Here is a 25,966-nt window from a genome sequence, read left to right on the forward strand (position 1 = left end):
TAATAGAAATTATATGCGCTGCTTCAGTAATAATGTTAATCGTTTCATTTGTTCATTACGTTTCTATTCTCAAAATCTGGAATTACGGATACTTATCGAAATGGTGTATATTTTGTCTGATAAATAGAGTGTCTAACGGAGATAGTGCAGCTTTCAGATTTTAATTGATAACCAAACTGGGTAAGATGGTGTCAACGAGGCAGATGAGTAGCGTCGGCGGCGGCGGCGCTGGCTGCGGCGAGGGAGCTGGCCCTACGCACGCAGAGCCCGCGGCCGTGTCTCGCGTGACTCGGCACTCCAGCGCCCAGCTCCCAGGGGGGTCGTCGCCGCACTCCTCGGCGCCGCCGGCGCGCTGCACGGCGCTGGTCCCAGCGCCCAAGCCCTACTCTACAAGCCTGCTAGACTTGCCCATTGAAATACAAGAGAAGATATTTCGTATGATGGGCTTTAAATATGTGTCCCAAATCAGAATGGTTAGTTTCAGTTTTTTTTTTTAAATCTTTTTACCTAACCATAAGCATTGGTAGTCCTGAAACACACCTTTACACCACCACCACTAACAGGTTGATTATGTACAAAGTATTACAGTTTTATACACACAAAATATTTGAATATAATATCTAGAAAGGGTACACTATATTTCTTAGATGAATATAATGTACAAAGGTGGTTAGGTGATTCTTTACAATCTTTAAATTTTATATTTTATTTCTATATATTATTTTATTTACAATGAATAAACAGTAGCATTTAGCTGATTTGAATATTCATGAGGATGGGAAATGCAAAAGAAGCAAAATCACTGCTTTAACCTCTAACCAAAATCATTTGAGAAAAAAAATTTTTTACATTCTAGTTAAACTGTTAAACACTGCTAAATGCTAAAGCAAGATACACATATAAATTGCCCATGACACCCACACTAAGCTATGCCTGTCTTGCAGGATGGTATTTTTCGTAAATATTGTTTATCACTAAATAATCTAATACTAACAGCTAGTTATAATCATTTTATTTGATTTGTTTTCAACTGCATCCATTGTTACAGGTGAACCGACACTTTAACACATTGTGTAGTAGTATATTAAACTCTACCTTCCAACGGCTGCAGAACCAGATGTTGCACAGATTTCAGTCCATCAAGGCCAAGATGCCTCGCCGAGAGTCGGCACGTAGGAGTCATCCTTTGGCCTGCGAGTCGGACATTATTGAGACTTTACACATGCGACTAAGCCTTCTGCAGATGACTTTTGGTAAACATATAGAGAGGAAACACTGCTGTTTCTTCCCTGGAGAGGTGAGTTTCATAAATTCATTTAAAACTAAATGATTTATCATGCTTTATTATCTCCACAGCTAAGTATATGTATGAGCATGTAAGTCACCGTGTTGAAACTCAAAAATACCTGTCAGGACCGTCAAAGTTGAAACTTCACATCAAACATAGATGCTTAAATTAATTCCTGCCAAACATTTAAGGAGCCTATTATAAGGGGTCTCTATTGCTTCCTAAATAGTTTTAAGCCGTAATGTATTGTTTGTCCGAAACTGAATTTTCGTTAGTCATAATTGGTTTTTCTCAGAAACGCGTAACTTTTCAGGATTGCCAATAAAACAAACCTAACCTAACCTATCTACAGAATAACCTTACGAAAATCCTGAAAAGTTAATGGTTTCAGTTTTATGACTATCGATAATATGACAAACAATACATTATGACTTAAAACTTTATGGGAAACAAAGGGACCCCTATTATAAGACCATGACTTGAGGCCATGCCAGCGGTGGTTCGCGCGACTCTATCAAAATCCTTACAACTCCAACTCGATCGTTACTTGTTTCGAGACTTAAATGAATAGCCGCGTCCACACAGAGCGAGCATACGCGCGAGGCAATTTCAGCCAGCCAAAACGGCCAGTGTAGATGTGTCTCGCGCGCGCCGCCTCGGCACGTCCACACTGGCCGTTTTGTGTGCGAGGAAATTGCCTGGCGCGTATGTTCGCTCTGTGTGGACCCGGCTAATATGTTTTGGACAGCAGCGGGTGGCACCGCCCCATTGCCTGCGCCGCCGCGGCCTTAGGTCTAAGCTAAAGATAAATAAAACAGAAAAGTCTTTCCTTGAACATTTGCATTACTTCTCTAATTATTTCACAAATGAACAAATGCAAGTGATGTAGCCATGTCATGTGACCCACGATTCTATCTAGCAGCTTGAACCATAATGCCTGGTATAATGGCTCCTCTACACGATGGCCCAACGCCGGCCCACTCCAAGGGACGCATGGCTGCGTCCCTTGGAGTGGCCGGCGTTGCCCCATCGTGTAGTGGAGCCATTAAGCATAGGCAAGCTAAGCGAAATTTACGCACAAATTTTGTGTTCAGCGCGTCGCTGGCCATAGGGCTGTATACGAAAGCGTACGGTTGTCCGTGAACGCTTTTAGGCCTTGGTCTCTGCCGAATAAGTGAAGATTCCTTCATTTAAGTATATCGAGAACAGACTTGCTGCGAAAAACGAAAATAGAAATTTCTTTATCTGCCTTTCCATCGCTCGAATATGCAAGAGCGATAGAGAAGCAGATAACGACATTTCCATTCTCGTTTTTTGCGGTAGGCCTCAGAGACGAAAGCTGTATTAAGACAGTAATCAACTTTGCGGTTTGTTATCGCGTTATATGGCGATTATGGCTGTGTTACTTTCTTATAAGATAGACTATGGGCCCGATTCGGATTTTGAAATAGACATCTATTAGATATCTTTTAGATATCACCAAGATACGATAACGATATGTTTAAGATCTAACCTGTCAAATTTGACATTTGCGCGATTCTGGAGATACTCTTAACGATTTCCTCAGGATATGACTTAGAGATCCAATTCACATCTAATAGATATCTTACGCTATCTAACGTAAAAGTGACATTGTTTGCCCGAATTGCGCTGCAAAAGAGAACTAGTTGATATCAAAACTATAACGTATCTAGAATGGATCTAGTACGTGTCGTCTCTTGTGAATATCTTGAACTTCGAATACGGCAGTATTTAGGCAAATACTTATACATATAATATAACCAACGGAGACGCCATGTCTATAATTTTCGGTACAAAATAGTCTGCCGTTTTTTGTGGGGGGGAGGGGCACATCAAATGTATAGGAACGTCATGTCAGATAAACGTCAGTCCATACTTGTGGTTGACCGTTGGCCGCCTATTTTCGCCTGTTAATGATCACTTCGTTTGGTTATACCTATTCTCTAAGGGCAAATACGAGTATTTCTGGCATTGCGTAATACCTGCTACGACGCGTTATAACCGGGACCTAAGGGGCTTGGACGCGGAAGCGGCTCACGCATCACTTACGTTGTTCCAATGCCATTACGGTAATGCGATTAGTCGTAACTGAAGTGATATGAATATGGCACGAGATATGGGTAATTTTGTTATGGGTAAACAAATTAGTTCTCATTGTTGAACGGGAAAGGTAAAATAAGCTTTGGAGCCCCAAGGGGCTTTTCATAAGTCTCGCTTACAAACGATACTTTGAAAATACTTAGTTCTGAATATTATTTGTCTGTTGTTATTCATTATTCATAGATATCTTGGCTTAAATTCTGAAAATGCTACGAAATCGATTATTTGTGTGTTGTTATTCATTATTCATAGGTTGATATAGCTATCTTGGCTTAAATTCTGAAAATGCTACGAAATCGATTATTTGTCTGTTGTTATTCATTATTCATAGCTATCTTGGCTTAAATTCTGAAAATGCTACGAAATCGATTATTTGTCTGTTGTTATTCATTAATTTCATTATTCATACCTATCTTGGCTTAAATTCTGAAAATGCTATGAAATCGATTATTTGTCTGTTGTTAATTCATTATTCCTAGCTATCTTGGCTTAAATTCTGAAAATGCTACGAAATCGATTATTTCAGTGTTGTTATTCATTATTCATATGTTCATAGCTATTTTGGCTTAAATTCTGAAAATGCTACGAAATCGATTATTTGTCTGTTGTTATTCATAGCTATCTTGGCTTAAAAACTAAGCATTGTCAAACCGAAGGTTGGCTTCCTAGCATCCTCAGGAAAATCGCAAGGTGTAAGTCGTCCTAAGCGTCACTCTGATTTTCGTCAATGGGACAATCACAACCGATTCACAATTGAATCACAGGCGATTGGAACGCCAAATTTCTTTGGATATTTCTGCTAGTTTGAGTGTAGTCAGGAACAGGGACTTATATAAACAAAAATAACATCAAAATATTCAATCACAATCACCAATGTCGTCAAATATAAGATCTTACATGATAACCAACCTTCTCAGACGCCACGCCGTCATATGACCTCCAGAATTATCGATCATATTCTGTGATACACAACAAATTTCATCACTAATCTTTGTATATAAAATATTGATGGTCGCAATGATTTTATTACACGATTTGTGTCTTTCTGAGTCACTAAACAGCTCTTTAAGTCACAAGTACTTGGCCGCCGTTATTGCAAAATAAAGACTGTATCGTTAATTATAGGGACAGCTTTACTTAGCCGTTTTTTTTGGTATTATATTTTTATTTCAAAACTACATGTGTTTAATACAAAATAATACACATGCCAACAGTTAGACCAGGTTTTATCTGTCCCTATACTTAACGATACATTCTTTAGAAATTACGCTCGGACAAATCACACAAATACAAAACTTGTCCTCGGTCTATTTTTATTGGAATACAATTTCTAGCAACTAATAATACTTCAACCCGAGTTTCATGTTATTACTCATACCCATTTATTTATAATATAATTACATATTTATTACGTATCATAACTGGAATTAAATAAGATAAATTAGGTTACAATTATTAATATTAAGTTACAATTACAAAATGATTACAGCTTAGATTGGTATGCTTAAAAATAAGGTAATTCAATTTCATCATCAAGCAGTGGTGGCCGAGTGGATATGACGTCTGACTTTCAATCCGGAGGTCGCGGGTTCGAATCCTGGCTCGTACCAATGAGTCTTTCGGAACTTATGTACGAAATATCATTTGATATTTACCACTAGCTTTTCGGTGAAGGAAAACATCGTGAGGAAACCTGCATACATCTGCGAAGAAATTCAAAGGTGTATGTGAAGTCCCCAATCCGCATTGGGCTAGCGTGGGGACTATAGCCCAAGCCCTCTCGCGCATGAGAGTGTAAATGTGTAGTCAACCTCTGTGGTGATATAAAAACTGAAAAATAATAATCTTTCGAAAAAAAATGCAAAAAGACTAAAAATTCGGTCAGGATCCTTATCATACACGTCATTTAGAATCAAGATTAAATCAATCCAACCCTTAACGATTTATAGATTACAGTATGGTACAGTCCACAGCAGAAGTAGCAAACCGGAAGAGGTACAAAATGGTCTGCATACAACTTTGTGGTCACGCAAATAATACCGTGCACGCGCTTTTAAAAATGAAATCTGGCACGCTTAGCTACTTCTAATGATGATTGTACGTTGTAAGTAAATACGATAACAGTGCAATAATAAGGAAGGGTGTTGTAAAAATATAAATTTGTGCTCAGCATAAACTTGATTTATATATATAACTTATTTTTTTCTTCTTCAATGACCTTCAAATCAAGAGTGAACAGGCACCTTCTGGGCGAGCTCGCTCCATCGTAGGCTACGTCTACGCCTCGGCTAGTCTGTGGCCATAAGTAAGCCCATTCATAATAAAAAAAAGTATTTTTTTTTTGTAATTATATTAGTGTGATGATAGAATAGAGTGTATCACAGAAGTCATCATTCTACACAGACGAATTTGCGGGCAGAAGTTACTCATAAAATTACTAACTTAGGTATTTTTGTATTTTGTCATGTTTAGCTGAATATAATGGTAACTAGGCATTAAAAAGTAGAATAATGGACCTTGGTGTTGCTTACATATGAATTTATGTATCACTAGTACGTCTAGCCACTGTTTATTTGGGTTATGGAATGTTGAAACACTGAAAATGAATGCAAAAGGAGATATCAGCATTCTAGTGCACTAGCAAAGTAAACAACTTCGCAGATCTACTTCTAAAGGAAGATATCTGTCAAATAAAAAAAAAACCGTCGTTTGGACATAATGGGAAACATAATAAATTGAAATAATTAAACCCAACTGTTTATTTTTCATTGGGTTTCCCAGTTTTATAAGATTTTCTGCTAAGAAGTAAACCGGTTTTCATGATTAATCGTTTTACTTACAAATCTTACAATATATACCAATAAAAGTAAAGTTTACAGTTAATTTTGAACTAATGTCACGTCAGGCAGAAATATATATCAATAAAAGTAAAGTTTACAGTTAATTTTGAACTAATGTCACGTCAGGCAGAAATATATATCAATAAAAGTAAAGTTTACAGTTAATTTTGAACTAATGTCACGTCAGGCAGAAATATACCAATAAAAGTAAAGTTTACAGTTAATTTTGAACTAATGTCACGTCAGGCAGAAATATACCAATAAAAGTAAAGTTTACAGTTAATTTTGAACTAATGTCACGTCAGGCAGAAATATACCAATAAAAGTAAAGTTTACAGTTAATTTTGAACTAATGTCACGTCAGGCACAAGAAAAATAAACAATACCTATAAGTAGTTCGTTTTTTTAGCATTAGAAATAAGGTAAACAATCTTGATGCGTCTTTTAATTGAAAAACACATTTATAAAATAAGTTACGGTAAATATGGAACAATTATTAATCTAATACGATCATTTATATTCTTCTGCTTTCATAACTAATAGATATTGATTTTTAAAAATCGTTTTTCAATTAAAAGACATGTCAAGATCCCTTACCTTCTTTCTAATGCTAAAAAAACGAACTATAGTTAACAATACGAGTATGATTGATCTAATGTTATGATGTTCTTAATTTTCATAATATTATTGTCTGTTATTACGTATATCGCACACAGCTGTACATTTCGTGCGTAACAATTATAAAATTTATGAAGGTAATTTATTGATATAATTTACCAAGTACATACCTACACAATAACGTTCAATGGTATTGAACGTTTTTACAAGCCTTATTAGGGCGTACTCTATAAAGTTGAACGTTGAACTTTTTCATCTTCGTCGTTTTGTGTGGATAATGCTTGATAACAACTGACTAACAACGGTCCAACTTTTTTGGACTCCACCCATTCACTTCTAACTCTTATAACTTAGTAATAAAGGAACTAGGTAATAAAATCTTGCAACATGCTACTTTCTGAACGAGCTTCGGGTATTTTTGGTGATGTTTAATTTGAACGCGTTTTTATAACCTGTCCAATTTTCAAAATAGGCCTATAATCCACTTTAACCTAAAGAAATTTTGTTTTGGGGAACAAACTTATTTGAAAAACAGATTCATGAGAAAAAATACTTCGTAAAACCGATAGGTTAACATTTGTAACGCAATCAACGATTTTATATGAGCAAAAAACTTATAAAAAGAGAAGTCACGACTTGTTTTTTCGTACTTACATCATACCACAGAATAAGTACCTAATATCATACTAGCAAATCATTTATTCATAACGAATACATATGACCCGTTAGAAAACTAGCATATTCCATTTCACGTAAGGAGCAGGATTGGGATAACGTCGGCAACGGGATAATTTTGAAAATCGCTAATATCAATCTAGAAGCACTTCATACATTTTACCACCACATCTACTACAACGCTTACCAAGGCATCTTTCTTATTCTTGCTACAATAGAAAGCTCTTCAAGTTTAGTACACATTAGCAATTTTAAAAAAGCCGGGCAAGTGCGAGTCGGACTCGCGCACGAAGGGTTCCGTACCATAATGCAAAAACAAAAAAAACAACGGTCACCCATCCAAGTACTGACCACTCCCGACGTTGCTTAACTTTGGTCAAAAATCACGTTTGTTGTATGGGAGCCCCATTTAAATCTTTATTTTATTCTGTTTTTAGTATTTGTTGTTATAGCGGCAACAGAAATACATCATCTGTGAAAATTTCAACTGTCTAGCTATCACGGTTCGTGAGATACAGCCTGGTGACAGACGGACGGACAGACGGACAGCGAAGTCTTAGTAATATGGTCCGTTTTACCCTTTGGGTACGGAACCCTAAACAGCGAAGTCTTAGTAATAGGGTCCCGTTTTACCCTTTGGGTACGGAACCCTAAAAATTAGGTACAACGTTACCCCAAACTCCCCAAAGCACCTTTTGTGGTCATATTTATTTAAAAAAAATTGGATCAGACCGGCAATAGTACGATTAATGTGTAATAGAACCCCATACTATCGTTAAGTTTTATTTTCGACTGTTTATTTTGTTACAGATATTGGATGAAGTATACAGTATTCTATCATACTTGAAAACAACACAAAAACTAGCGAGACCTTACAAAGTGACAGATGAACTGTTCGATCTAACCACCATGGCCATGGAGTACTTTAAGGAACACATTGAACCTAACTTGCCAGAAATAACGTATTTTGGTACTGATTTCTTCGACATCACAACCGCATTTTCACGTAAGTACTTCCTGTTTATAATTTGTAATGTTTCCTGCCAATTTCTGGTTTACTTTCAACTTAAATTTGTCTTTATATGTTATTCTTATTTACAATGTCCTTAAATGTGAGCTTCGCTCAGGAATTTGCAATAATTATTAGCAATCTTCTAGTTGATTTTGTATACAAATTGATTTACATAATTGGTGTTTGTATATCTCTAAAGTAATAAAACTACTTGTAAAAAGATTTGTTGCCACATAGTCACAGAGCAATGCTATACTTACTTTATAGAAATGCTAGTAAGTAGTAGGTAATCTAGCGCTAACAAATACCTAACTCCTTTTTAGAAAACTTGTATGCGTGTAAAAACAAATGTTTGCCACATGTTATTTTATGGTTAAGGTCCGTAGTCTGAGTTAGGGTCCTAAGGTGGAACAACGATCTAGTTAAAATCGTGGGAACAGTTGAATGAGAGCGCACGGCCGGTCATTTTAGAGGTCCTTACGGAAGCCTTTGTGCATTAATAAGAGAACACAGGTCTGTTTTGGACAAATTAAGATACACTTGCCTTATATTAAAAACAGTAAGCAAAATAAAGCATAAAATGATTGTATTCATTAACTTTCAAAAACACAGGTGATATTGACCAGCATTTTTAGTTTCTACTCTAAATCGAGAAAGTCATAAAACATTGTCCATAATTTCATTCCTTCCACAACAAATGCGCATACATAAGTTTTGTACCTATACGTATTTCCAATTTCCATCCTTCGCAATTTCAAGAGAACACAGGTCTGTTTTGGACAAATAAAGATACACTTGCCTTATATTTTAAACAGTAAGCAAAATAAAGCATTAAATGACTGTATTAATTAACTTTCAAAAACACAGGTGACATTGACCAGCATTTTTATTTTCTACGCTAAATCGAGAAAGTCATAAAACATTGTCCATAATTTCATTCCATTCACAACAAATGCGCATACATAAGTTTTGTATACGTATTTACATCCTACGCAATTTCAATGAGGGTTTACGAGATTGAATAACAGGGCCGTAATTATGGTACATTTCCATTGATAAAGATATCACGTCAATGTGTTTCCCAGCAAAGTACAAGACAGAAATGCTTTATTATAATCTGATAAAATCAACAGCGTAAAACTTATCCAAGCAAAACGAATGCTTGACAAAATGAAATGTAAATATCTTCGAAGTAATATCATGAATAAATAAAGTATAATGGGCTGTATTATACAATACATACTTACAGAATATATACTTTAGAGAAGTTACAGGAATGCAAATAAATGCAAATCAACACGTACTTTTCTTAAAATCCTAAAACATCTTTATAAACGTAAGCTGTAGGTATATACGGTGGCCTGATGATTGTCATAGCTTACATAACTGCTAGTATACTAAAGACAGCTCACGTATCCTGTATTTCGCAGTAACTATCATCTTAAATAATGTATGAATAGGTATATCTCTTATTTTGCGAGTCGCTCGTTTTTTTAAAAAAGCTTCGCGGTATTATTAGTTGTCTACAAATCGACTTACTTATTTCATGATTTCTTTTTGCATACGGGAATAGGGCTATAACTATAAAAGTGAACCCACCGTTTTTACCGAGATTAATATTCTAACGAACGTGTATGGAGGCAGTCGAGTTCTTACGAGTATTATTTAGCATAAACAGCTCATCCACTGACCTCGTAAAAAGTCGCATTGATGTGATATCCTAGAAAGGATGTCGCTCGCTTTTGCCATATTCTGCACAAATGTCGTCGGCCGCACGTGTAGGTATTTTTAAAGCATTACGCCGCAAGCCACTACTGAAGAAATAATGTGCTAAATTCAGAAGAAAAATATTTGGCAATAAAATTACTAGAGATGCAACGGATAGTTGTTTGGCCGGATACCGGATATTCGTCAGGCCGAATATCCGGTATCCGGTATCCAGTGCAACATGTGTGTGAGACATGGCGTTTATACTTCCAGCCGGCGAGAGCAGTAAATCGTACATGTGCCTTGACTCGCCGCCGCCCAGCGGCTTCGAATCCGGCAGCGCGGCGGCCAGCGCAGTCTCCGACCGTCGCGTTTCCATCTCCAACCTATTCATGGAGGAGAGCCTCCCGCCGTCGCCGCCGCCGCCGCAGAGCAACATGGTGCTGCGGAAACGGATACACCGCATCAAGCAGGGGATGAAGAAGTGAGTGCTGCAATTTTTTTAATGATTAATGAAAAAGGGAAGTCATATAACATGGGCAACGAATATAAATACTATAATGAATCAAACACCAGTTAAAGTTTGTTAACGATCCGATTACATACAAATCGGTACCGTAGTGCCATCCGGCGCATTAAGTGCAGTTTTCAGAGGGCAGAAATAGTGACCGCCATTTTGATTTTATTGATTTATGAATCGATTGCTTTTAAAATTGATATATGATATCGCATCCAGCGTAACAAAGAAGTGTGTGTTTGTTACAGCATTTGTGTTTCATTTCAGGTACAACGACCAACTGTCCGCCTTACGTAGCGATCTACGCAGCTGCAAACGCAAGACCGCGCTCCAACAGAAGCAGATCGCCGAACAACAGAAGCAGATCGCCGAGCAGCAGAAGCAGACGCTCGACTACGCTAACCGTCTGGACGACTACGACAAGAAGAATGAGGAGACCAGTCGCAAGTTCCAGACGCTGCTGCAGGTCAAACTTTATTCATTATTCAGTTAAGACAGATGCAGTATCGCAAGACCGCACTCCAACAGAAGCAGATTGTCGAACAACGGAAGCAGATCGCTGGACAGCAGAAGCAGACGCTCGACTACGCCAATCGTCTGGACGACTACGACAAGAAGAAGGAGGAGACCAGTCGCAAGTTCCAGACGCTGCTGCAGGTCAAACTTTATTAATTATTCAGTTAAGACAGATGCAGTATCGCAAGACCGCGCTCCAACAGAAGCAGATCGCCGAACAACAGAAGCAGACGCTCGACTACACCAATCGTCTGGACGACTACGACAAGAAGAATGAGGAGACCAGTCGCAAGTTCCAGACGCTGCTGCAGGTCAAACTTTATTAATTATTCAGTTAAGACAGATGCAGTATCGCAAGACCGCGCTCCAACAGAAGCAGATCGCCGAACAACAGAAGCAGACGCTCGACTACGCCAATCGTCTGGACAACTACGACAAGAAGAATGAAGAGACCAGTCGCAAGTTCCAGACGCTGTTGCAGGTCAAACTTTATTCATTATTTAGTTAGGACAGGCGCGGTAGGCTGCATTACCGCTGGCCTGGCATAAATAGTAAACATCCAAGCCAAGCAAGACTCAACCAACCAAGCTAATATATACTATGCCTTACACAGTTATTTGATTTTACATATTAATTGTTACGAATTAAATAGGTATGACATTAATGCATCAAGGAGGTTTATTTACAGTTTGTGCTAGTGGCGTCCCCTACGAAGAGTTTTGCTTGGTATTCCGTAAAAGTTAGTAGTTCCGTATTCTGTCTCAGGTTGTGCTAATGTGGAATACGCTCCAAAATAATATTTTTACTATTATTTTTAAACAATATTAATGCACTAATACCATTGTATTGACATTCTAGGAGTTGAACAAGTGCAAGACGGAGTTGCAGTACTGGCGCTCGCGCTCGCCCGCCGTGCCGCCGCTCTGCGCCGAGTGCGGCGCCGCGTTACATTTGATGCAGCCCGCTAATATGGTAAGCATTGTTTTCAGTGTTGTATAGAAGTGTAATAGTTAAGATAGTGGTTCATTGGTTACTTACGAAGGAAGTTGAAAGTGATCGGTGTTGTCAAAATTTAGTTTCTAAGAATTTTTTTATGATTAGCTGCGCAATTTAGCTTAAAGTTTGATGTGTTATTTAATTTTCGATAGCGGTCTTTTTACCTCGATAGTTTCTTTAAAACTAGCTATTAAAGCGTGTACGGTATTTTGTTTTATAAAATATAGTTATTTTACTTTTTTTTGTATCGGAAATAAAAAGTAGAGCGTTTAACTCGGGCGAGAGTGTTCGTTTTTGCTTCACTCACGTCGAGCGCTAAACGTCGGCAGGAATGGTTACATTTTATCCCTCGGTTAACAATCGGCGAACGTCGAAACGCGTCCAGCGGGGCGGTTACGATAAAACTTCGCTTTTTGTGTCAAGGTGAATTTAATGATGTATATCGGTATCGCAGTGGGCGGCCGGCAGCAGCACGGAGCCGGAGCTGGAGGTGGCGGGCGGCAGCGGCGCCGGCGCCGGGGCCACGCCCGCGGCCGCGCCGCCGCCCTCGCCCGCCGCGCCGGAACCCGCAGGGAAGCCCGAGCCGAAGCGCGCCGAGCCCGCCGCCAAGCCGGAGCCGCGCGCCGAGCGGCCGCGCGCGCCGCGCGCCGACTCCTCGGGCGACGAGCACTCGCCCGCCGCCGCGCGCCGCCGCGCCTCCGCCGACGCGCACACGCCCGACCGCAAGAAGCGCCGCCTCACCCGCCCGCGCAAGCTGTGAGCGCGACCCGCGCCCCACACCCCACACCCCACACCCCGCACCCACCCCCGCGCCGCACGCGTCGAATCCCGTAAAGGTAACCGGGGCCCGAACACTCTTAGCCCCGCTCCGGCTGAAATCTACGCCGAAGTATTCTCAATGAGGTACTTTATCGCGGTGGGCGTGTTAGGAAACCGTCTCTAGATCTTATGACGACGCTTTACAATCTACGAATGGTCAGTTTGTGACGTCGATCATGACGGCGGCGCCCCCGCTATCTTTCGATGTTATCGATTCTTTTTTCGGCGACCGACCGGGCCGTGTCGCTTCTAGGTGAACGGTGAGCTCCTATTTTCATCGAACGTTCTTAATATAAATTGAGCCTTGAAGGATACCCATAATTCCAAATATAAATTGAACCTTAAATCGTAGTCATCTGTTCGTCGAAATCTTAATCCCATTCCTAAGAAAATCGTGGCTCTCCGTATACTTCATTGCGCAAACGTTCATTAATACTAACATCCCGTGTCATCCTAACTCGAAAACATAACGTTAATGATAACCTTGTACATATAAACATTTCCCGAATCGAGTAATAATTAAGTCAAAATTGAACCGAATTCTTGCTCGACAAGCGAGAACTATCTTATTTTTTTCTTCGCTATCTATAACTGTCTCGCTAGCTCGACATTATCTAACTTCGGTCTGTAAATTTCTATAACCCTGCCCTAGTAGTTGGACACTCAAAAGTTTATACATTATTTTGTCTGAACATAAACTTAATTTCTATAGCTATGCGATTAGTCGAATAGACATTTGCTGGCCGTTGTTTTACTTCATTGCATGTCAATAGGCAGCCGCGTGAAGTAGCTCGGTCGGTGTAGACATGCCTCGCACGAGGCACGTCTACAAAGACCGAGCTGCTTCGCGCGGCAATTTCCTCGCGAGGCGACTCGTTCCGTGTGGACCCATACTAAATTATAAACTACGTTCAAAATCGTATATTCTTTTTACTACATTTTGGCAAGGGTTGTAGAAAACTCAAAGCTGATTGTATAATAAAACACTAGCATATGAAATTGAAGATGAATACTTAATAATTGTTAATGTGAGCTTGTATTTTGTTATTCAATAAGCTGGCTGGTAAGAAGTTTGTTGATTCGCTAAACATGATACTTTGAATGTATCTTACATATTCGTATGTAAATCTTGCGTATAATATTGACGTTATTTATGTTACAATTAGCATTATTGCTTTTTATGCATTATATCAGCACTATGGCCTAAAGTATAAATAAAACAAAATATTTATGCAGACGATAATGTTACGTTTTGAAATTATAATTTTGCAGACTGGCCTACTACTTTAAATAAAAGTAAATTACTTCTAACAACAATCAGTAAAAACTTACTTGCGTAATTAAGGTATCAGAAATGTATCTCAGAGCGGGCCCTCTACAAATATGTACAGTCGCCATCAGATATATCGGAGCGGCCAAGGTGCTTATAAATATCTGAACACGCTTCTTTTGTTATGGCGTTAGAGTATGTGTTCAGATATTTTGAGCATTCCGCCACTCTTGAAAATATACCTGATGGCGACTGTAACAACAGTCTGTTAAATAATCTATTTCTTTTTCTTTCTCCACTTTATCAAATATATCCAAAACGACTATCACCAATTAACTTACCTTTTATTTTTATGTTCTAGTAAGATTTTATTCTCAGGTTATACATGGAGTAATACATTTTTTCTCTTTCATTCCCAAAAGTTACATTACAGGGAACCTAACTCCCGGTTTCGACCTATTTTGGCCTGACCATCCTCCAATGTGGTTTTTGCTTATATCTTATTAAGTATTTTTTTCATCAATCCTTTTAACTTTTGGGAACAGAAGAGACAATGTAGAACCTAAATCTGCGTGTGACTCGCACCTTATAATTCTATATGTATGTACGCTTTATATTTATATCAAATTCTGTCATGTTCAGAAACTTCAAACATATTTGCAATAATTAAAAAAAAACTAATTTATTTATAACTTATGTCCTTACTTTTAAAACTTGCATTATTTTAATGTTCTGCATCGATTCATTGTTCTGATAAGATCAGAGGGCCTAGCCAAGATGCCAATCTTTTACGCCGGAGCGAACGAAACTGTAATGTCTCTATCACTCTTCCACATAAGTAAGACAGAGACATTAGCGTTTCGTTCGCTACGGCGCAAACCATTGGCATGTTGGCTAGACACCCATTAGTATAAATACTCGATGGAGTAGTTCAGACAGAAGAATGACTAAATGCACAATTAGTGAATTGTTAATAAAGGAAATATTAAATGCGCTGCTATATTTTACCTCCAGGGCATTGAAGAATGAGGCATTCCTCTATATATGTGCATTATTACTATAAGTTGTTCACTGCAGCAAAATATACAGGGTGAAATTTTAATCACTATACTATGCGTTTGCGTAGTGACTATAGGTCATACTGAACAACTTTTAATTACCGAAATCACGAAAAAAAATATTGGCTGTTTCATACATTCCGGCTGATGTGATGCCGCTAATTTCTATAAAAGTTGTTCAGTGTGACCTATAGTCACTAATAAGTAGAGTATGGCTAGTGATTAAAATTTCACCCTGTATGCAGACAACATTTCAGGGCAGTATTCAAATACCAAATGGCTAGATAGATTTCTTTATGGTGAAGAGTAAGTGTTGTAATTATTTTTATAATGCTTGTATACCTACTGCAGACAGAAGGCATGTAAACAACAAAATCAAATGTCTCCCACGTGTATCGTATTTTCGTGCATATTTTTAATTGCGATGTTGCGCTTTATTCTTATTTTATTAAAAAATTACACTAAAGTAAACAATCACGGTGGACCACCATTGAACTGTCTTCAATATCATAAGGAATAGTAACATTAGGGTGAGCGAACAAGCAATGAAATATGAGAAAAATAAGAAATAGGTGGGTCCACACAGAACGAGCCGCCTCGCGAAAAAATTGCTGCGCTAAGCAGCTCGGTCTGTGTGAACGTGCCTCGGCCGCATTGCCTCGGGCGAGGCATCTATACAGATCGAGCTGATTTGCGCGGCAATTTCCTCACGAGGCTACTCGTTATGTGTGAACCCACCTAATAACGTAGACATGTAAATTTGTTTATTGCCTAACCGACGCCTTGACTATATTCGGTTTGTTTAGTTCTCGTAACATTCAGTTGCGCTAGGTTTTACAGCCCTGACTTTAATTTAATTAGAATTAGGCAGTAAATAGGTGAAGGTCGGAATTATGTGTTTATCTGTAAATAGTCTTAAAGAATCACATGTGTACAAATAAAATATATTTATGATAATATAGTGATGCAAACATGGAAATAAATATTTTGTGACATGATGTATAGTTAAGCGACAGTAATCTAGTTGCAGCAAGCTATTTTCAGTATGTTACGTAAAGAGATGCTCACAGGGCTTCACACAGTTCTTGCATCATGTCACTCTTGAGAGCGGACTCCGGACACGAACAATGTCGCACGTTAACCTTTACGTAGTTGAAATTAGGGATAGGATAATTGATGCTACGAAAAAATGGAATAATAATAATCTTTTTAAGTGATAAAGGGTTGCCAGTAGATGTAAAATAGCAATTCTAACTATAGGTAGTATACAGTGAGAACAGTAGAGCTAGTAGTTGGGTTAGAATTTCTATCTAACTTTGGCAATTCTTTTTAGCTTGCAAAGTTTGTCTCGCTCAGGACTTCAGTCTACAACCATACTGGCGTCTCGCATTCTCATTTCATGTAGATGCGACGGCAATATGCGTGCAAGTGAGACATGTAGTATAGGTCAATGTCCGAAATAGTTCGTAGTCGGCGGCCGCACTTTACTCGCACATATCAACTGTCCACTCTACTCACCGCTCGCTCGTGTAACAAACGCACAAATACATATAGCATAGTACACTATACATTAGCGCAGATAACTTATGTAATAGATATGCAAAGCCCCATATATACCCATACATGAGGCGGGGATAAATGGGAATAATTCATATGTATACCCCTATTCCACTACAGATGCGCCTGGCGGAGACAAATGGGGATAGACTGATAATATAGCTCTAGGTAGCACTGATACAGCGCCATATATTTTGGACACTGCAATTTGTCGCGGCAAACGGAGCGATATATCAAAGGCCCGCGCGGCGATGCGTCCTCAGTGTCACGTGCGTTTTAGTAACAAACAGATCTAGAAGCAAAGTTCAAAAGAAGAGTCACAGCTGCCTCGCGCGGCAATTTCCTCGCGAGGCGGCTCGTTCTGTCTGGACCCGCCTAATCAACATCACTAACAATATACGTGGTACGGCGCCGTGTTTACCACCTCCAATAAAGTTCTATTATAGCTTGTTTCTTTATAATGGCTTTGCAAGTCTATTAATTTAGCTGTCTGTGGCATTAGATGGTTAGTTTCATTAAAAGTTCATTCTAATATAAAGATCTGAGAAGTACTCGCATTTTGACCAATTATCAAAAATACTGTAATAGCGGTACTGGACAATAGAAACATGCAATTTTCAACTGTCTTATCAGATAACACTGGCAAAAGGTACAATTGAATTATAGTTTTACTGCATACTTGTAAGTAAAGAAATCTTTAAAGTGTAGTAGTTAGTGGTACTATGCCCGATGGAGGGTTACAGCATAAATAATTAAACTAAAATAGGTTCTGTTTAGAAGTTAAGTCCCGTAGCCTGTATTTATATCAATCTAAGACCTCAGACAAGTTATCAAGTGCAAGGATCTCGGTGTAATATGGACAATAAGAGTTACCAGTTTGTGCAAGACTTGTTGCAATCGCGAACATGTCTGCCTTCCACGTAGGGCAGGTACACTCGTAAAACAAAGTATTAATTGCTCATGAGTGTTCAACCAATCTTTGCCGTGTTAATTGTTTGTGTAAATATTTCTGATTGTACATACTATGTATGCTGTGTGTAGAACCTTAGCTTAGAATGTTTCACGTTTTTAGTGTTGTAAGGCAAATTATCAAATACGAGTGAGTACATTTCTACCGACGCGTTCGGTCTAGTGTCAATAGACTTTGTGTTAGACATTGTTAGAAATAAAGCTTTGGTTTCTACCTCTGTTCAGAATGTCTGAAATATTTAAACTGTTGGTATATCTTGCAATCTGCAGGCTAAAGTTATTTTTATGATGGTGCGTTATGTGTAATATTGTAAGCATGAAAATTAAAACAACTTCGTGGCTATGAACTTAAACATAAAATGTGAATTCTTGTATAACTGCTATGCATGGAGAATTCTCGTTTATTTTGGTTCATTTTAATGTGTATGTTGCAAATGAGTTAAACTAATATTATAGTTTAGTTAATTATTATATTTTACATGTGTACATAATTGTATTGTAGACTAAGTAGTCGATTTGAAATCATTTCATGGCTCACCGAGCTTGCAACTCTAACGCAAGGTATGCGTTTTCAGGTCTTAAAATATGCCTGCAACGCACTTGGTTGTCGTCATTTTCATTTGCGATATTAGGGCAAAAGATACAACACGATAAGTTGGCCAAATTGACCAAGTGCGTTACGGCATTAGGGAACGCGTAGGAATTCAATGTCTGAAGCACACTAGGTACTTCATATTTACTCCGATTTGCATGGCAACTTTGCCACTGGTCTATATTTGTGTATTACAATAATTCTGTACAGTTCTACAATCATGTACGATTTTGCTTATATCACATCGTATAAGTACCTATATCTGGGAACGTGTTCGGAATAATTGTATTCAGGGCTTGAAGGCTAGCACAGCAGATGCCTTAGCGCGAAACTAAATATTTAATTCATCACTATCTGACTATTTGATAAGTGTGTCTAATGTCAAGTGACGTATATAAACCATCTCTGTGTGAGGTTAGAATAATGCATAAAACAGCGTGTGTTGTGGTCTGTTGTGCTAACAATAAGTCCTTTTATGCTTAGCCACAGAATAACAGTCCGACCTGTATATATTAATCTTGACGATTTATCTAGTGGAAACAGTGGAAACATTTGTGTCGGATCTGTATTGTGACACCCAAGGAGCATAATTCAAACTAGACGTTTCGTCCGGGCCATTCCGTTAAAACCAGCTGAACATTTTCATTCAAGGGAATTAATCAATACAACTTCACATCTGCTTTAAAGAGATTCGCCCTGCATAAACAGAGCAATTTTGGCGTGACGTTAAAATTCGTTATTTCCCATTGTAGCATCGTTCGAGCATGTATCGTGTGAAGTAGATTGTTTCATGTAATTTAATGTTCAACTAGCATTACTTCTCTGTACACATCAGACACTTTGCTGTAACAGTATCCTTTATTCGCTTACGAATGTATGTATTATATACGAACTAAAACAATATGTTGTCGGTTATTATCGTTTGGAGAATGCCTTAATATTTGTGAAGATGAAATGTTAACTCCGAATGGCATTAGCTAGTACCTAGCGTGAAGTAATGAAAATTATAATATTATTGTGCCTGAATGTCGCGTACTTAAAAACGCTAAAATTTCCTAAGTGGATTTAAAATCCGATAAAATTAATTTCTATATACTTCCCACTACAATTTTATTTATATTCTTTCTTTTTCCATAGTGCAATATCCAATCGCAAAATTCGTAGTTTTTTTCTTCAAAACTTAGATATGATAGGGCTGTAAAATAAGGTTTAAATTAGTTTAATGTTAGCAGATCCTAAAGTGCACTAAAAGCATAATAGGGAGTATATTACGTTGTGCTCTGACGAGTGTGTGTACAACCAGCAAGACTGTCAATTGCTGTAGATATCCTCTTTATAATAGTTATATGATATAGTATTTTTATTAGACAAAAATACAATAAATGTGTGAAGTCCAATATAACTTGGTTTTATTTTCTTTCTCAAAATCTGCCAAGGAAATTCATGATGGTAAAACTAGCTACGCTCAGAGTTGATTAGCTTAGCAGGCGCTTCAAAGTTGAATAAGTTCGAGTTGTATTAAGCCGCGCGCGCGAGCCAACGTTCGATGCTTTGCCGCGCAATATATGCAATATAATGGAGACGAGGCTTAAGCCACAGAATTAATAATAGTACTAGGTACAGAAGACTCACTCTCTAACAAAACGCGTCTGTTACGATCAGGACAGCTATGGCCGCTAGGTGGCGACAGCGCCACGTGCGGCTTATGGCAAACCCCAGAATTGGGGCCGAACGGATGTACTTTTAGCTACCTGTAAAAAGCGACGAAATCGCGGAATGAGACGCCTCGACTCGCTTACTCGGATTTTAATAAAAGTCAAACACCAATAGGGCATGACTTATATTATAAATATTCCCGGCAAGAATTTACGTAAAATTAGGTGCCTACCTATTTTATGACTGCGTTTAAAATTTAAACACATTTATGTACTGATTATTTGGTAAATCCCGTGAATCCGTCACTAAAATAAAAATTACCTGCCTACCTACTTATTGCCTTTACACTTGTTACCGATGGGAACGCTATATGTAAAATAATAAGTGACGATCAAGTGAAGGCTAATATGATAGAGAACCTTAACCTTTTCATATATGAGTGGTGGTCAAAAATCGTGCCTTCAAAACTTTAAACCTCGGTTGTGCTGTATAAATCGCTGTCTTGAAAATACAATGTTTTGGTTTATTTTGGTAGGTAGGTAGTTAAGTCATCATCATCATCTCAGCCATAAGGCGTCCACTGCTGAACATAGGCCTCCCCCTTTTATGGGGGGGTAAATGCCATAATCGCCACGCTTGGCAGGCGGGTTGGCGATCGCAGTCGAGTATACCGAATTTGAGGGACGCTGCTGCCCGTCCACCGGTGGTCTTGGACGTAGTTGGTGGTAGTTAAGTACTAGGAAAAAATTGTTATATGTGGTATAACGCACGAAAAATTACCTTGAGTCAGGAATATTACGTTTTCGGAAACAAAAACCACAGGAAGTAGATAAAACTAGGTAGTAAATGTGAATGGAAGCACGTGCTCGTCGACTCTTTCTATTTAAGGCTGCAAGGCTTATCAAGCGGTCTTTAAATGGATTGCAAGGATTTGTTTTACAAACTCTTATGTCCGCTGCGATTAAAATATAATTTTCGAGGTCTGCAAAATACACCGCTGGGGGGAAGCATTTTAAATGGTCCAACTCTAAAGCCTCCTCCACACTCGTGCGCGAAGCCGCGAACGCGAGTGTGGCGTCGATTTTCGCAGACAGCGAAATCGACTCCACACTCGCGTTCGCGGCTTCGCCCGCGATTCACGCGCATAGTCTGGAGGGGGCTTAAGATCAATTACTTAGAAAAACCAAAATCTATATAATCAACAGCATTAAAATATCGATAATTCGGCATATAATACTTAACTCGCAGACTTGACCAGGTCAAGCTAGGGGGAGTTTTTTTATATAACGCCTGCAGTTTTTGTACGAGCAATTTCGTCGTAGACATTGTCGTTAAACTTATTAACTTTACCGTTTTAACACTTGCCAGTAATGCCGGTATAGAGATAGTAGCCTCAGTAGTCACCCTACCCTGCCACTAAGCTGGATCAAAGCTCTTGAATGAATTACTATTATGAAAATGAATTATTAATTCCTGCCTGATTAATAGCTGCAACTCTCTGCATATCCAAATAGTCAAATACAAACAGCATTCTAAACAGAATGCATCAAAGATTCACAGTTAATAGTAAGTTGCGGTTTGCGGAAAAGCGTGTTTAAAAGCAGCTGTCGCCCTTTTCACGGTATTACAGGCTTATTTCCATTGCTTGCTGGAAGGTTGTCTCGAGTCAACCAGCGTAAAAGACTACGTAAATAATAGATACCTCGATAACCTTAATTAATAACTATATATTAATTAAGGTAATCCAGGTATTAGTTATGACTACTATTATAACTGGTAGGTACGCCTTAGGTGATCGCTACCTTCCTCTTTTTGCCATAGGACACATACAGGCTAATTACCTAATAGAGTCGTGAGGAAAAAGTCATATATATAATAGTTCCTATAAATTCCACGACTCCTCTTTTTCCGCACAGGGCTATAACCGCGAAAATCGAAGTTCGTAAATTGCGGGAATTTTTCTCTGTCACTCTAATTACGCCTTCATTGGAGTGAAGGAGAAAGATCCTCGCAATTTGCAAATTTCGGTTTTCATGGTAGCCCCCCAGATTCTAGTCACACAAACCTAGCCGCCGCCATACAATTGGAGACACGCTCTCAAATTTTAAAACGTCATTCTGAAACAATCTCGCCCAAGGCTGTGAATTTCATTTCTGCTGCTCTGAGACTCAGACCACCGCGAACCACGTACGTTCAACGTGTTGCCTCCATGTCACACTTACGTACGAATTTACAAGAGCGATAGAGAGGCAACACGTCGAACGTGGTTAGAGGCAGGCCCTCTGGTCTAACGCTCTACCAACTGAACTACCGAAGCATACCTGTCATCATCATCATATCAGCCCTTTATCGTTATCGCCCACTGCTGAGCATAGGCCTCTCTTCTAGTACATACCTACCATAGCATACCTGTACATAACTACATGATTGCTACAAAATACAAGGAACATCAACTTGTCTTGTCATTAGGTACAGTTAACACGTACCAACCTCTAAGTAAACCATGGCCATTTCTTATAATAAAGTACCTAATCTCTAATCCGAATTCGGATATTTTATTCAATACAGAAAACTATATATCTGATTTTATGCTAGGTACGACCATATCGTGACCTGAAAGTGTTAATACGATGGAATTAAACCAGTAACTACAACTTAGCTCTACCGATGATTATTTATTAATTAAGGAAATCGAGGTATTATTTATGACTACTATTATAACTGGTACGCCTTAGGTGATCGCCACCTTGCTCTGTTTGCCATAAGACATAGGCTAGTTAATGGTTCAGATGAGCACGTATATATAAGTGCGAACTTAAGCTACGAGTATGTCATAAATTTAACGAAATAACATTAAAAAAATAAGAAATTTTTTATGTTTCAAATACTAGCTAGATTGCGATAGTCTTTTGTTTTGCTCTGTTGAGAAGATATTTTTTATAATTAGGTATAAAAGAACAGATGAAAGAAGACTATTATTTAAGAGGCACAGGGGATCTTAATAGCCATCTAAGAAATGGCCAACTGTTGTGAAGTCGCCTTGAGATACGCAACAACCATTCGTAATCGCAAAGCGCTCTTAAACTGGTTTCCTCGAGCGTTCGGCTCTTGCGCTTGAACAAGCGATTGTGACAACAGCTCACTAGGGGAAGGTATTATGCGAGGGAAACCAGCGCGCAGACAGTTGACGCTCGCTCGACAAGACACCGCTCGATCGCTGAACGGTACGCATCAAACAAATGCCGCGCTTTCAACAAAACAACTAAATTATGATTGAAAAGTTCAAAACAAGTGAAGTTTAAATTAAATAATCAGAGTATTTTGTGAGACAATAAGTTTCTCTGTGACAGTTATGCAAATTATAATTTCAACGTTTTTCGTGCTCGCGCTTTTGCAAGGTACGTATTTTTCAGGATCGATCGAATTAGTAATAAACTGTGTTTAAATTAATTATTGATAGATAAAAGTTGTAGCTACTGGTTTAATTCTAATCATATTAACACTTTCAGGTGACTATAATAATAAGGCCGTAGGTACTGTTTTACAGATAGTTTCCTGTAATGACATAATTATAATATGGGTAATCTAAGTAGGTAAATATTTAATTTAAAGAAAGGGTCATGGTTTACTTAGAGATAAATATAGTCAATAGAAGTGGATGAAACAAACGCGCCAAAAGTATCTGATACCTTCGAAGAGTTTCCAAATAGAGAATAGCAAACAATTCATTTCATTTATAATTTGCTACTTCCGAAATATAATGCTTATGTAGATAGATAAATTGTTTAGATATTAAGGATTGCAATAAGTCCATGCATGTACAGCAGTTAAGGTTTCTATTCCGTCAAGTGGACGAAAACTAGAGCCGGACGAAAACTAGCGCAATGACCCTAATATCCCGACGGTTAGCGTTTAAAAGTATCTGCAACAGTATAATTATAAACGAAATAAATGTCATATATTGTATGAATACCTAGTTATAGAGAGTTATTGCAGTATACCCACCATCTAAATATATCGTCGATGGTGATTGAGTTTAAAGTAAAGAGTAGTATAATATGCCTATAGTTTAAAGTTACACGGCAATTAATTTAAAGTACCTACACTGCAATTAATTTAAGTAGGTAGGTACAAAGTTAGTTACAACTTTATCCAGCTCCCAAAAAGTACATAATTTAAGTTCTTAATATACTTACACCGTCATAAGTGTCATAACATTTCTACGTATTATACTTACAGCGACATTTTGGATGTGGCGGATTATAGCCACAAAATGATGTGATTGTTTTTTTGCTGGCATTATATGACGACCATTTGTGACTTTTCTCTACTCGAAATATTGTCATGACCATCCATGATATCATGTCAATATCGTGCGTGCTAAAGCTCATTGAAGTGTTCAGAGCAATTAAACTGACGAATACCTAGTTCTTTTCTAATTCGCAACGTTCAGGCGATGCAGATATTCGCTCTATTTATCATGTGAGGTCAGGCATTGTGTTTCAAAAGAATAATAGCTTACCTATTGCAATCACTTAACTGCATCAAGCGTCTCAAGTCAAGACCGGTGACAGCTTTAATATATCCACTTGCAATAACATCTTATGTTATCTTGCACATCGAAACGCGCAATAATATGTGACACGCTCTTACGGCTACCAATTACGAATAAGATTTGAACAATCTTAGGTATTCATTATAATGATTGCGCGTCTTAATTTAAATATATCTTAGAGCGAGTACTTAGAAGTTTTACATACACAACTTTTACTCGCTCTATAATTTATAATACTATATATAATTTATAATACTTATAAATAAATATATGATACATTAATTAATGGCCGTGCGAAGCTACATGTAATATCAGCATGTAATTTTAAAATCAAAGCCTAATGACTTCGATTATATGGGAGCGACTTTATGGCCGCGGGTCCGTGTGACTCTTAACAATAACAAATCACATGATAACGCAGGTGTTCTGTTAGTGCAAACACAAATCACACACTACACAACATAGTTTAGAGTGCCTAATAGGTACCCTACCTTTAGTCTTCAAGAAAACAGCAAACTTCGAAAAACTGTTAATTAACTAAAGGGTTCCAAACAACAGTTATTGTGGCGTCAAAGGCCTTAGGTTACAGTTAGTATAGGTATAGCTACCTAGTATAAAAACTATTATAACTATTTTTATTACATTCTAACAAAACGAGCTAACAATAGTTATAATCTCCCAACGGCTAACTCTAAATAACGACATTTATCCTTATTTTATTTCTAGTCTTATATTAAGTGCAAAAAGTAATGATTGCGCAAATGCGCACCAATGGTAATCTTGAGTGCTAACACATACAAAAAGTATGTATATCTATTTGAAGTCATTGCCACTTCATTCGAGGACTCTTACTCAGAATGTGATGCGCTGACTCAGTAAAACGGTTATATCTCTGTAATTGGGGTCTAGCGGGCTATCCTGATTCATACCTCAACATTCCTTTTGAATAAATCGTATGGGACCAGCTTTTTAATTATTAGTCATTTTGTTTCAATTTCAAGATCGTGTCTTCCCCAATAAGAGTCTAATTTGGGTGGTTTCAGTCCGATTATCGGCATAAGTAGGTAGAGTAAGACCAAGAAAAGATTGCAGCGATTTTGATAGCCTATACGCATTGCAAGTCTTATGTATAAGTACGTCATAATTTCATAGAAGTTTCACGTTTAAAATAACACTTGCACTGCGTGGACTATCAACATT

The 25,966-nt window shown here is 38.1% G+C and overlaps 2 protein-coding genes across 3 annotated transcripts in view; both read left to right on the top strand.

Annotated features, from left to right (window-relative positions):
* Nucleotides 1–158: 158 nt before the first annotated feature.
* Nucleotides 159–13,050, top strand: LOC134664753 (F-box only protein 28). The gene is made up of 7 exons (XM_063521498.1): nucleotides 159–473; nucleotides 1,049–1,297; nucleotides 8,353–8,548; nucleotides 10,535–10,745; nucleotides 11,046–11,244; nucleotides 12,153–12,266; nucleotides 12,745–13,050. Exons 1-7 carry the CDS (start codon nucleotides 186–188, stop codon nucleotides 13,048–13,050), a joined length of 1,563 nt encoding a protein of 520 aa, XP_063377568.1. The 5' UTR covers nucleotides 159–185.
* A 10,318-nt stretch (nucleotides 13,051–23,368) lies between these two features.
* Nucleotides 23,369–25,966, top strand: part of LOC134664648 (putative carbonic anhydrase 3) — a 48,808-nt gene continuing 46,210 nt past the window's right edge. The window contains exon 1 of one of the 2 annotated variants that reach the window (XM_063521390.1): nucleotides 23,369–23,609. In XM_063521390.1, coding sequence (XP_063377460.1) covers nucleotides 23,564–23,609 — 46 coding nt within the window. In that variant the 5' untranslated portion in view covers nucleotides 23,369–23,563. The remainder of the gene's footprint in view (nucleotides 23,610–25,966) is intronic. The other variant, XM_063521389.1, reaches the window with a different exon arrangement.

The sequence above is a fragment of the Cydia fagiglandana genome, chromosome 5 (assembly GCF_963556715.1).
Source record: "Cydia fagiglandana chromosome 5, ilCydFagi1.1, whole genome shotgun sequence".
Lineage (NCBI taxonomy): Eukaryota > Metazoa > Arthropoda > Insecta > Lepidoptera > Tortricidae > Cydia > Cydia fagiglandana.

Bases quoted from the DNA above. Each gene is read 5' to 3' on its own strand.
- LOC134664753 (XM_063521498.1), top strand. From the start codon at position 186: ATGGTGTCAACGAGGCAGATGAGTAGCGTCGGCGGCGGCGGCGCTGGC. The intron at 474-1,048 runs GTTAGTTTCAGT...CCATTGTTACAG, and splicing joins ATGTGTCCCAAATCAGAATG to GTGAACCGACACTTTAACAC. The intron at 12,267-12,744 runs GTAAGCATTGTT...TCGGTATCGCAG, and splicing joins TGATGCAGCCCGCTAATATG to TGGGCGGCCGGCAGCAGCAC.